General features: G+C 34.8%; 2 protein-coding genes across 2 annotated transcripts in view; one reads left to right on the top strand and one right to left on the bottom strand.

The window, feature by feature from the left end:
• The window catches only part of LOC109217964, a 7739-nt gene extending 4798 nt beyond the window's left edge, over window positions 1-2941 (top strand). The window contains exons 2-3 of the mRNA XM_019382266.1: window positions 2716-2774; window positions 2879-2941. Of these exons, the coding sequence (XP_019237811.1) occupies window positions 2716-2774; window positions 2879-2941 (122 nt within the window). The remainder of the gene's footprint in view (window positions 1-2715; window positions 2775-2878) is intronic.
• On the bottom strand, window positions 2554-6360 carry LOC109217971 (serine/threonine-protein kinase PEPKR2). Its single transcript, XM_019382276.1, has 3 exons — window positions 5359-6360; window positions 3668-3964; window positions 2554-3341 (listed from the first exon to the last, which is right to left on the bottom strand). The coding sequence occupies exons 1-3, from the start codon at window positions 6131-6133 to the stop codon at window positions 2974-2976; spliced, it is 1440 nt and encodes a 479-aa protein (XP_019237821.1). The 5' UTR covers window positions 6134-6360; the 3' UTR covers window positions 2554-2973.
• Window positions 6361-13552: the final 7192 nt, after the last annotated feature.

Genomic DNA, 13552 nt, shown 5'->3' with positions numbered 1-13552 from the left:
ATATATATCACCTTTTATTTGTTTTAGAAATCAAAGGATTCAATCCCAACATTAACAGGTATATCATGAGAATAAGCTGTACAAGAGAATTCTTGAAGAATCTTCCATTTCTTCAATATACATACATACATATTGAGATTTCATATTGGCATATATATATATATATATATATATATATATATGCCAATGTGAATTCTCAATCAATTTTTCGCATCATAANCCCGGTTCAATTATGATGCGAAAAATTGATTGAGAATTCACATTGGCATATATTGAAGAAATAGAAGATTCTTCAATATATGCCAATGTGAATTCTCAATCAATTTTTCGCATCATAATTGAACCGGGATGGCCAACCGGTCATGTCAACTGATATTTATTTTAGTAAACCTCTAGTTTACTTGTGGCATGTGATTCCATCACCATGCTTATACTTGTGTAGTACAAATATAAAGAAAAGCCGGATAAGCTTTCATATTTACCCGGTATGATTATAGTAATATGAAGATATTCAATCTTCCTTTATTTATAGTCTCAATATGTTATCTACTCTGGCTAATACATTTGAAACTCAAAATATTTATTTGAGACTTAATAAAATATTAATGTTATGAACAAATTAGCTCTTCCGAAGCTCTTAATTAATTTTTTACTACAAGATCTTTTGTCACACCCTCATATGGTGTCTCCTTCACGGAGAAAATCATATCATAATAATTGTCATGGTCAAAATCATTATAAGCAAAATCTTTTCTTGCTTTAATTTTGCCTTTAATAACTTTTTATAAGGCACGACAAAATATTTTTGGCGCATCAGATGTATGCGACCAATGACATATTCATGTAACCACACAGTAATGTTCATTATCTTACTTTCTCTCAAACCTCCCGTAGATGTGAGTTGTAGTATTTATTCAATCATACATAAGCACATTCTTATGCATAATTTTTATCACATATATATTTTCACATTCATTTTCAGGAATGAGTCTGCATTTGTAATGCTTATCATAAGTTGCATTCTTTCAAAAAATGGACTATAATCGTCTGAACGTGTCTCATTTTTACAGACCGTATTGATTCACATTTCCTTCACCTTTGAAGGATTATTTTGAGAACAATTATTGTTCTCATTTTTAGAATTATCATAATGATGACTATTATTATTTTGGTCTTTGGCACGCCCACGTTCATTGGTCAACCACTTGTCTTTATTTAGATTTACTATGCATCGCTATCACATTCACTTTAAGAATGGAGCAAATCAAGTGGGACTAGCTTCATGCTTTTTCATGAAAATACATTATTTTTCTTTAGTCATCATTATATAATCAATGTGGTGCATTTAGACTCAAACTCAATGCCTTATCCACAAAAAGGTATGTTAAGCCATAATACGTTGTGACTCAATCCCAAGCGTCTTATTATCATGGTGCAGTAGGACTTAAACCTAATGTCTTACCCTCAAAGTACGATAGGACTTGAACCCACCGTCTTACCCTCGACCAATAGCGTAATAGGCCAAAGTGCAACTGAGACTCACCCTTAAGCCTTTAAAAATATTACCATTTTTATTAGTTATAAAACTAAGCTCATATATGTTTTACACAAGGCATAACAATAAGTATCTATTTACTAGTAACGAAGGAATCAAAATTCTTCAGATCACTTTGCAAAAGCTGGCGTAGCTTCCTAATTTATGTACATCTTTGGTCTCTGGTTTAGTACGTAACATTTGACTGCATCATTATATGCTTCTGATTCTCATATAAGATCTAACCTAAACATGAGCTGAAAGAGATCAAACTAAACTTACAATAAATATTAGAAGAAAAAAAACAGTAATAATTAATTTACATCTAAGTATTTTAACTTCATAAAGTAAAACACTTAAGAATATGCATGGACTTTTAAGAAGAAAATACTTAGTATTGGGAACTTTCCTTTGAGAAAAAGGAACAAGAAAAATGAATTAGTTTAAAAAAAAAAGGATCGATGTACTGGTCTCCTCAACCTTGTTATTCCTTTTATTATATTTCATACCATTCCTTGAAGTTGCTAAATGGAAAAGAAAAACTCATCTCTTCCAGAGGAATATTAGGCACAACCGAAATATGCTTTTTCTGATGTAAGACAATTTTGTAAACGTATGTAACTCAATTGGATAGAGACTCGTACTGATAACGTGTTAAGCAACTTAGCTCAAAGTAATAATATAAAACAAGAAAATAAACAAGAATGTAGGGAGCAAGAGATGAGAAATTCTTATTTCTTCCACGTATTCAAGTGTATACAATGTGATGCCCAAATCCTCTATTTATAGGATGACATTTAGGTGGTATTAACTATTGAGATCATGAGAGAAGATCATGGAGGGAGTTATGGAGGTGTGGGAGTTACAACAATAATGGTAAGAAGTAGTGAGAGGTTGATGGAGAAGAGTAATGGGAGTAACTTATTTAGGAGTTATAGACATCCACTACATAATATAATATTTCATAACAAATAAAACTTTGGTATCATCAATAGAATACAATGCAATAAGAAAGTTAATGAGCAAACCACAGCAAAATGCTCCATGTGCAGGTTCAAACATTTCAAAAACTGATAAGGAAGTCATGAAGTTAAAGAAAAACAAATAATAATGAGATATCAAACCAGTTAGTTTCTCATTTAATACTGTAATCAGAAGAATTATCTCTATGCTGCCATCAGCTATTTACATGTCTGTACAGCAATCAGTTTTTACCCCAATACATGTTATCCACTGTCAGGTGAAGGAAGGCCTCAACTTTCATCTTAATCTTCGACAGACCTTCTCATTTCCAATAATGATGGTGTTATTCAAGTTAATCTGCATCCAAGCTTCTTTGTACAGTCGAAATTGCTCGCTAGTAACTTAACTAGTGTCCTCCAAGAAAATGAGGCATCAGCATTATAGTAAAGAAACCTGTACATGGATTATGGTTGGAATCAGAAAGCCTTGCATAGGCTAGACTTCAAGTTAGACGAACATTGTTCCCTTATTGGACTACTTGTAACACACAATCTGCTCCTTTTTGGTTCAGATATCCTGCAATGCAATATCGCTGCTGCAAGCACATCAACTAAGCCAGTGTCGTCGGATTCTTCAGATTCTCCAGATTCTCTATTCAAACTTTCACACCTTAAATCTTCGGTTTCCCCAGTGTTAGATTTACTGCATCTCTTCATTCCATCTGTTTCTAGTCTAGAGGTAGTTGTTGGTATTTGGCTTGGTGTGCCCGAGAAATGCTTTGGCTTCAACCTGACAGACACTGTCTTCAAAGTTCGCTCAGTGTAGAACAGCATCCATGGATGACCTGAAATGCATCTTAATCATAAATTGGAAAATAAAGCAGCCAAACAATCATTATATAGTATTTGATAAAGCTGATCAAGATAAAATTTAACTAAGCAAACGAAGGATGCAGAAAAAGTAAAGGTGGTTCATCTGCCCGTGAACCAGTGCAAAGGTAACAGAAAATTGTTAACAAGTCAATAGCTTTAATTAATCAGATACTTCTCCATAGCAAATTTCCTGTATGATCAAAACAAAATACAAACTGAGAATTGTCAATCCAGTTACCTACTTATTAAAGCAGTATTCAAGGGAACCAGTCAATAACAAATAGAATAATATGCTTACTTAATACTTCTTCTGCAGTTATCCTTGCAGCAACATCCCTCGTGAGAATCCGCTCAAGAAGATCTCGTGCAGGTTTAGACACAGATTGCCATTTTTCAGAGTGAAAATCAAGTTTCATGCTCTTAATTGCCTCAAAAAGAGCATCCAAAGAATCCCCTTGAAACGGAAGAACACCAACTAGTAGAGCATGTAAAAGAACACCAGCACTCCAAATATCCGTCTTTTTCCCGTAATCCCCTATAAGTACTTCAGGGGCCACATAAGCAGGACTTCCAGCCAAACCACTTAAACTCTGACCTGCATTATAAAAACAACACTATAAAAAGGTGGAAAGCAGAGCTAAGAGGAATATATCCCTCCTATACATTGCAGAGTAACAGATATAACCACGTTCTTCAGAAAAAAGGAGCAAAGAATAAAATGAAAGGAAAATAAACCTAAACAATTTTTTCATGAAGAAGTCTATGGTCCCATACTGTCCTCTCTAGAATCAGCACCATCAACATATAGATTTGACTAACCCAAGAAAATATTACTACCACATTTTGACATTACTTCAGTTGTATTTTTTCTTTTTCCAGGTTTACACAAAAAAAATTGTGTGAATCAACGGCATTCAAACAGTCAGGATACAAATAAATATTTGACTTGCTCAAAACTTCAAGCATAAAGGGTAACTCTATTCAGATGATTTACTATATTCACGATCATAGAAGTTCACTTGAGGTATGCCTTGAAGAGAGGTGCAACTAATCACCATCTACCAAAAGGGGTAAGCAAAAGTCCTGAGAAGTGTGTGCATTTTTCCAGTGGTTATTTGCCTGTAACTTTTTCTTTTTCATCAGGGAATACTTTTTACCCTTTAGGGAGTTAGACTTCAATAAATTCGCACTTCAATTTTTATTTTTCAAATTAATAATTTAGTCAACATCTATAGCCCATATACTTTGAGTTGGTTCACTATGCAAAGGGAAAAGAGAGGAACTGTGAGAAGCTTTTGGCCAGAAACTGCTATCAAGAGAGCAAGACTAAATTTTCAAAATCCGCAACTGCAGAGCATCATAGTGGGGAAGGACGTGAAATCATCCAAGCACTTGCACCTTTTTTTATAACCAAGAAATTTCCCAAGAGCGAGTGGTGGACGGTTCAAAGCTCGGTGGATTTTGGGCCTGCCCCTCTACCCTTCTCCACTTAAATGCCACGTTTTCGTATGCAGCATGGCAAACCCTTGACGCCTGCCTAACCTACGATGCACTATTACCACTAGGCCAAAGCCCGGGGGCTCAAGCACTTGCACCAATTAATAGAGTAGCTAGGGGAAGGCTCACATGTAGGTAGGTAATCTCAAAATAACTTTCTAAGATTAGAGTTCCCAACTTATCAGCATAGTGAACACATCTTTTGAAGAAAGAAATAATCACAACAGATATCCCAAAATTCAGCATCAGAGCCACAAATAAGTACACAGACCAACCACATAATTTTTGAGTTAAAAAAACTAGAACATAAACTATTAGAAACAAATCACAGTTGGAAGAGATGAAACGGAATCTAGGCAGAGGCATTGCCACTAAGATAAAACGAGCAAAATTTATCATAAAAATAAACCATCTGGTAAACATGACAGTGCATAAGTAACACAAACAAGCAAGAGGTAACATATATATTGGGTTCCGGTGTAAGTGTTTTACCATTGGCAATCCTCATAGCCAAGCCGAAATCAGCAAGCTTTATCTTCCCAGAAGCAGTTAAAAGGATATTCTCAGGCTTAATATCCCTATGTACAACTCCCATATCATGACAATACTGTATAACCAACATCAAATCCTTGAATATATTAGCAGCCGTATGCTCCGAAAACCTACCCTCCTTCGTCATCCGGTCAATCAACCTCCCACCGGAACACAACTCCATCACCAAATGAAAACTTTCCCCATTCTCATACACAGACTGCAATGTCACCACACCCGGGTGTCCCGATAAGTGCTGCATTATCTCCACTTCCCTATGAACCGTCTCTTCGCCTTTAGGCAATGTCTTGCAGGCGAATTCAACCCCGGTTAACTTACTCCTACACATAAAAACTGACCCAAATTTACCTTTCCCTAATGCTTCCCCCATTACATAATCATCTTCAATCTTATTCTTCCTACCCATCTGTGTGGCTGCATCTATACATCCTATTTTTCTTTTCAAACCTCGGGTACACAAACTAATCGACGAACTGCCACCTGGTGCCGGAGCAGTTGCAGCAGCAAGCCTAATACTAGTTCTACTACAAGATCCTAGGCCAACAGCATCATCTTCCTTACACCTCTTTTTCAACCTTCTAGAACATTCCACTAATGAAAAATGGGTTTTTTTCAAATTCGATATCATCGAATCATGGGTTGAAGTTGAATCCCATATTTCTCGCTGTTGTTTATTAGGGCACAGAATTTCACATCCTTTTCTCTTCTTCCTCATCAATCAATAAATCGATCACAGCATATATATACGTCAAATTAGGGCAAATTAATCCAAACCCAATTCACATATCACTTATCCGGTGACTCTGAAAAGCTTTCACCGGAAAAAAGAACACGGAATTGAGGGAAATATTGGGATCAATTGATTTGGGTTTCTAGAGAGTGTTCGCAAAAAGAAAAGGATATATAGAGAGAGTAATTTTCGATCTATTTATAAGAGCTTAATAGGTTATTTCTCCGTGTCCTGCTTAAATGAGGATATTTATTAGGAGTCAAAAAGTATGATTTTTTATATTTTTTTTATTACACAAAAAATATGTAAATTATTCTCCTAATCCATAGGTTTGAAAGCAATAATCTTTCAATAATTTAAATTTATTTCTAATTTACATATTTTACCGATTCTAAGCATCTCTTTTGAAGCGTATAGAATATTTTTTATCAATTAACTAAATAATCACAAATAAGTAATTGGATACTGATAATAATATAATCGTAATTAAGTGTTTCTTTTTTATGTCATTAAACTTTTATTGCTTTTATTATCAACGAATAAAAATAGATCAGAGTAAATTTTATTTGAAAGATATTACTTTTATTACTTGATAACAAAACGTTGAAAAATATGGTTTTTATGAACTTTTATTATGGATATACATTCCTTGTACAGTTAGGTTTATTAAAGGAAAGTTTCTTAAGAAAAGTAATTACTATATGGTAGCTCGATTTCTTTTGCTAAAAATTAGCACATTATTCTTGAGAACAAGATTTTATTCTTCTATAAAAAATAGGAGACTTCCTTTATCCCAATTGTATTACTATATTTTTTAGATTAAAAATTTCTACAGTTTTCTCTCTAGATATTTTCTTTATATAACTATTTTACGACATGGTTTAATTTATCATTGGATGGAATCATATCATAAAATCCATTCAGAAGTACTGCTAGAGTTTGGTGTAAATATGCTTCCTTTTAAGAGAAAAGGCACAATTAAGAATTATCGAAACTGCTCGACAAATTTTTGATTTTTTTTTTTTTTGGCATAAAGCAAGGCTATTTTAATTAATTCACTTGATTTTAGTTATTTTTCATTTAAATAAGTCTTCTTTATCAAAATGTTTTATTGTTGTATCCATTAAAAAAATATTCAAGTTTTTGAAAACGGAAAAAGAAGCGTTTTAGGTTTGTTTAAAATTACGACAATTTAAATATGTCCATAAAGGATTTAGAGTCGCCACCAAATAAAAATACTGATTTGGTTATGTTTATTAAGCCACCTAATATGGTCATAAGAAAATCATTAGTTGTTTTCAGAAACAAAACCTTTGAACTTTGATTCCCAATGATTAATACATTCTAAGCTTGGGTCATGAAGACTGTATGTGTCAACCACACATTAAATCACATACTAATTAACAGCTTGTTTGGAGGGTTGTTCCTTGTTGTATCGTATCGTATTGTTATCCCAAAACAATGTTTGTTTTGATTGTTCCAATAAAATTGGTTGTATTGTATTGTTAAATCCATTGTTCCGGAACAATGAAAAGTACCATTTTTTGAAACAACCGATTTGGTGTGGTGGGATTATTTCCTATTTTTCTTTCCAATCATGCCCTAACTTATTACTCTACAATTCTATTTTACCCTTTATCTTTTTTTCTATTTTAACTCCAAATCTCCAACCTATAACCTACTTTGTTTTTTTTCAGACTAATGTTAAAGGTGTTTTGCCGCCTTCTGTTTTATTTTTTCTCCTAATTTCCTTTTAACTCAATTCTAATTTGTTGTGCTCCTTTGTTTTGCCTTCTTCTGTATCGCTCCTTTGTTCTGCTTTCATAAGGTGTTTTGACTTCTTCTGTTTTCTTTTTCTAAATTATTTTTATACATAATTTTTGATAAATTTAATATTTAAACAATTGAGGGTATTTTAGTAAACTTATCAGTTACAGTACAATACGATACAGTCAAACCAAACAATAAAATATTATTTAACAATAACAAACAATACAATATATCCAAACATTGTATTCATAAAACGATACGGTACAATACGATACAATACAATACAATACATTATAAAACGATGGGGAACAATGATCCAAACAGAGTGTAAGGTCACGTTGTATAACATTAATTATATATTATGTTATTTGGTAAAGGCATAACAACTAACAAGAAAAGCAAACAAGCAAAAATGATAAAGTAAAAGCTACAAAAGGAGAAGGAAAAAAAAAAGGAAAGTGAAACAACCAACTAAAACCAAGTATAAAGGAGAAAATTTCGTATTAAAATATGCATTAAAAGTGAGAAGCTATTTTGATATAGTCCTTTCTAGATGTGGCAAAATCAACATATTTTAAATAATTATTCAACTAGCTTACATACAAAACTATTAGGTTTATGATTTACTTGTCAAGTTGACCCCCGGACTGAATTGAATTCAAAATGGCTCGTCAATTATGTCAAAATAAGACAACATGATATGCAAAATGCAACTTAAACCCAAATATAAAATACATCAAATTTGGCCATCAGGAACTATTTAAAAATACATTAGGTTTCACTTTTTTTTTTTTTTCCAAAAGCAAAATAGGAAAGGAGGGGAGTGGAGACCCTACCTATTTTGACACAAGCAAAATTCGACTGTGTCGGATCATGCTTTCTTTATTGATTTAATCATTTTGATCCATCCAAATTCGAACTAATGCGTAATTTCGAAACCTTTTCTTTCAATTTTCTCTTCTCATGTGTTAGAATATCGAATTGTCATATATAGTTTAAAATTGTTGGATTTTGTATTTTTTGGCTTCTAGTATAGTACGTCACGTCATTAAATTGTTATAGAAAATATTTTTTTTTTTGGTCGAAAGTAAAACCTTTATTCCAACCTTTTTTGCAAATATACACCATCTGCTCTGTATGGACTTTGGAGCAGATCTCAAAATAAATTAAAAAAACCATTTGCAATATCCTATACAACTCTTCTGTTGCTATTCTATTATAAAGCATATAACTATCCTATAAACAACTAGGATAGTTGTTTAACTTTTCCAGTGGTGGCTTCCATTTTTGTTGTTTTTGTCCAGTAACATGAATTTGGACGGCAATGTCCTTTGCTCTGTCTTGTAATGTCTTCTTGCATTGTTGAAATCTTCTACTATTTCTTTCCATCCATATGTTGTACATCACAGCAACAAACACAACTCCTATTATGGCTTTCTTTGGGTTTCTATTATTCACATTCTTGATTAACCAGTTAACTTCTTCTTCCCAGTCTTGAGTTCTTCTGTGATATCCAAGCCATGTTAACATGCTTTCCCATAGTTTCTTTGAGTATGAACATTCAAAGAATAAGTGTTCATGAGTCTTAGTCAAGTCTCTTTCACACAGAACACATCCTTGTTCAACCTGAATTCCCTATTTCAACAATCTATCCACTGTTGCCAATCTTCTATGCATTGCCATCCACACTATGAACTGTTGCTTTGGCAGACTACCATTGATAATTGTTATGGATTTCCATCTCACTTTTGGCCATTCTGGATTGCTTTTTACATATGCTGTTTTGATGCTGAACTTCCCCTTCTTTACACAAGTCTGCATTCTTTGCATGTCATTTTCCCACCATTCTCTTGCATTGAATATCTTCCTTACAAGCCAACTAGCTTGTTTAGGAACTTCCATACTTGCTATATCTTGCTTCTTTATATATTGGCCATGTATCCATTTTATCCAGAGTTTATCCTTCTTATTCACTAATGCCCATAGTAGCTTTGTTATTGCTGCCTTGTTCCATGCTTCATAGTTGATTATGTTTAGTCCTCCTGCTTCTTTTGGCTTACACAAAGTCTCCCAGGATATAGGATTTCTCTGGGTGGTGTCATTGCTCCCAGTCCAAAGATACCTCCTGCATATGCTATCAACCATCTTTACAATCTTCTTAGGGATGAGGAACACTTGAGCCCAATATGTCTGCATTTCAAACAAGACACTCTTGATGAGCTGTAGTCTGCCTGCATATGAAAGAAACTTAGAGGTCCAGCTTCTAATCTTGTCCACAATTTTTTCCACCAAGGGCATACACAGTTGTATGCTGATCTTTTTTGCAGATAATGGTACTCCCAAGTATTTGAATGGTAAGGTCCCTTCTGATAACTACAACTCAGCTAACATTTTATCCTTGAATCCCTTCTTTACTCCTGCTATATATAATGAACTTTTATCCATATTAGCATGCAATCCTGAGACTTCAGAGAATTGTTGGAAACATCTGATAAGCATCTTCATGGATATTTCATCAGCCCTGCAACACATAAGAAGATCATCTGCAAAGCAGATGTGGACAATCTGCAGTTTCCTACATTTAGGATGAAAATTAAAGTTTGGTATTCTTGTCAGAGCTTTCAGATATCTATTGAGGTACTCCATGGCTAGAACAAACAGGTAAGGTGTCATGGGGTCCCCTTGCCTTAAGCCTTTCCTTGCTTCAAACTTCTCAGTGAGACCTCCATTCAACAGTAGTGAGTAGCTTACTGTACTAACACATGTCATAATCAGTTCCACTAGCTTTAAGGGCACACCAACCAGTAATACTGTTCTCAGAAAACCTCATTTTACAGAATCATAGGCTTTCCTAATGTCCACCTTTATCATACACCTTGGTGATACATTCTTCTGAGTATATCCTTTGATTAGTTCATGTGCCATTATCACATTGTCTAGTATATTCCTTCCTTCAATAAAAGCAGACTGAGCAGGTCCAACCAGGTAATCCACCACCATTTTCAGTTTATTTGTTAAGAGTTTAGCTATGATCTTGTATAGTGTTGAACAACAAGCAATAGGCCTAAACTCATCAACAAGACTGGGATTTTTTACCTTTGGTATCAATGTGACAGTTGTGCAATTTACCTCCTTCATTAGCTTTCCTTTTTGAAAAAAATTCTGCACAGCATCTGTTACTTCTTGCCCTATGATTGACCTGTACTCCTTGAAGAATTCTGCAGGATATCCATCAATGCCTGGTGCCTTATCATTAGGCAGGTTCCTCACTACTTGGCTGATCTCCTCATTAGTGATTGGAACTACTAGTTGCTGCTGTTGAATCACTGTTAAGCATGGCCCATCTCTTGCTATAGTTAGATCAATTCCTGGCATTTGGTCTGCTGCTATCCCCAGTAACTGTTTGAAGAATTGGATGAACTCCTGTTGAATCAGCTTTGGTTCTGTGATCTTCACCTGAGTATCATTGTAAATGCAGCTCACTTTGTTTCTTGCTTGTCTAGCTCGCATACAGGCATGAAAATACTTTGTATTTTGGTCTCCTAGTTGGATCCATGTAGCTCTTGATTTCTGCCTTAATATTTGTTCTTGGACCGCTTCCCACTTCTCAATATCTGCTAGACATTTCCTTTCATCCTCTATCAGTTCTGCATTAAAATAATCTTCATTTAACATTCCTTGAATCTGATTCAACTCTTCTCTCATCTTGTTTAGCTTTTTATCCATTGATGAATGCTCATGTTGTATACTTCTAGTCTCTTTCTCAATCTGCTTCAATTTTCTCCAGACTGTAGACATCGCATCTCCCCACTTCTTTGTTCCCATACTCTTTGTACAATCTCCTTATATTCTGCCTGCTTCATTATAGTAGTTAACAGTCTGTAAGGTCTGTTGACTTTCATTCTGCACTTCAGTACTTATCATTATTGGAGTACGGTCTGAACATCCAGGAAGCATGTATTGAGCCTCAATACCAGTGTATAGGTTGAACCATTCATCATTCCCAAAGGCCCAATCTATATGACTATATATCCTTACTTCAGCATCTCTTTTGTTACACCATGTGAAGTCACCCCCTCTTTTGGTAATCTGCCCTACTCCTATATCTTCAATACAATTTTGGAAATCTACTACTTCAGCTTGTTGTACAGGATTACCATTTATTCTATCATCAATATTTAGTACACTATTGAAATCTCCTATTATAAGCCAAGGATCATTCAATTGTATACTTCTTAGTTTCCCCCATAGCGATTGTCTATGTTGAACAGTATGCAATCTATAAACAAATGTTATGTAACAAGTGAAAACAGAATTCTTATCTTGCACATAACAATGAATCAGTTGCTCTGTCTTCTCAGTACTGTTACATTGACATTGACTTCCTTCCACATTAGCCATATTCTCCCATTTGGTGCATATTCATAATTGTCCTCAATTTTCCAATCATCGCCTATTTTCCTTTGAACATCCTTTGCCTTCTGCTTTTTGACTCTTGTTTCAAGGCAAGCTATCATATCCACTTTATTTCTCAGCAAGAATTTCCTCACTTCTCGCTGCTTGTGGGACTTATTCAGTCCCCTCACATTCCAAGATATGATGATCATGGTGGCTGAGCATTAGGGGTGCTGTTTAGGCTCCTTTGTCCTGCTTCATTTCTGGTATCTGCATGCACAGTCTGTTCAGGTGGCTTCTCTTTTATCATCAGTGGTGCAAACCTGTATCTATTTGCTAGCTCCTCATAATTGATCTCCTTATGCTTCAAATTTTGTGTGTTCATCTTCTGCTTGCCTTTGTCTAGCTCCTGTTTCTCCTCCTGTGCAGTATTATCTGTTTGTTGTTCCTTTACTTCCTTTGGCTTCCATATCATTTTCCTCTTCTTTCTTCTTCTTTTCTGTTTGACTTCTTCTTTTTGTTTCTCCATTTGTTGGCATTTTCCTTTCTCATGCCCAAAGTTGTTACACTCTAGGCAGAATTTTGGTTTCCACTCAAATTCCACCATTTGAATCCAGCTTTTTTGACCAGGTATCTCAATGTGGACTTCCTCTGGTAGAGGCTGTGTGATGTCCATATCAATTAGAACTCTAGCATAGGAGACCCTCTCACAATCCGCAGTTAGCCTATCAGTACAAATTGGCTTACCTAGAAGGCTAGCAATCCTTCCTAGGTTTTCCTCAGTCCAACATTGGATAGACAGACCTGGAAAATTGACCCACAGTGGTACAATTCTCATAGATTCTTCTTTGATCTGGAAATTTGGATCCCAGTCCTTTAGAATCATAGGCCTATTGTTAGCTGTATACGGTCCCTGCTGCATAACCCTCTCTTTATCCTCCATAGATTCGAATTTAAAAATGAAATAACCATCATCATGCTCTAATACTGTTGGAGTTGTAACAAAATTCCAAACACCGTAAACAAATTTTAGCATCTCTTTAAATGATGGATTTCCACCCAATACATACCCTATTAGAGCTGTCTTCCATTTTTGGACTTGCAGATCTATCTCCTTCGTGTTCAATTTTGCTATTTTCACGCCATTCTGCACCATCGGTGGATAGAATTTTAATTGCATGCCCTGTGATTGTGTTCTGTTCCCTTTTACTGCTTCCGCCATAGTCTGCTTTTGAGATC

The sequence above is a fragment of the Nicotiana attenuata genome, unplaced genomic scaffold (assembly GCF_001879085.1).
Source record: "Nicotiana attenuata strain UT unplaced genomic scaffold, NIATTr2, whole genome shotgun sequence".
NCBI lineage: Eukaryota > Viridiplantae > Streptophyta > Magnoliopsida > Solanales > Solanaceae > Nicotiana > Nicotiana attenuata.
This window is presented reverse-complemented; position numbering and strand designations above follow the sequence as displayed.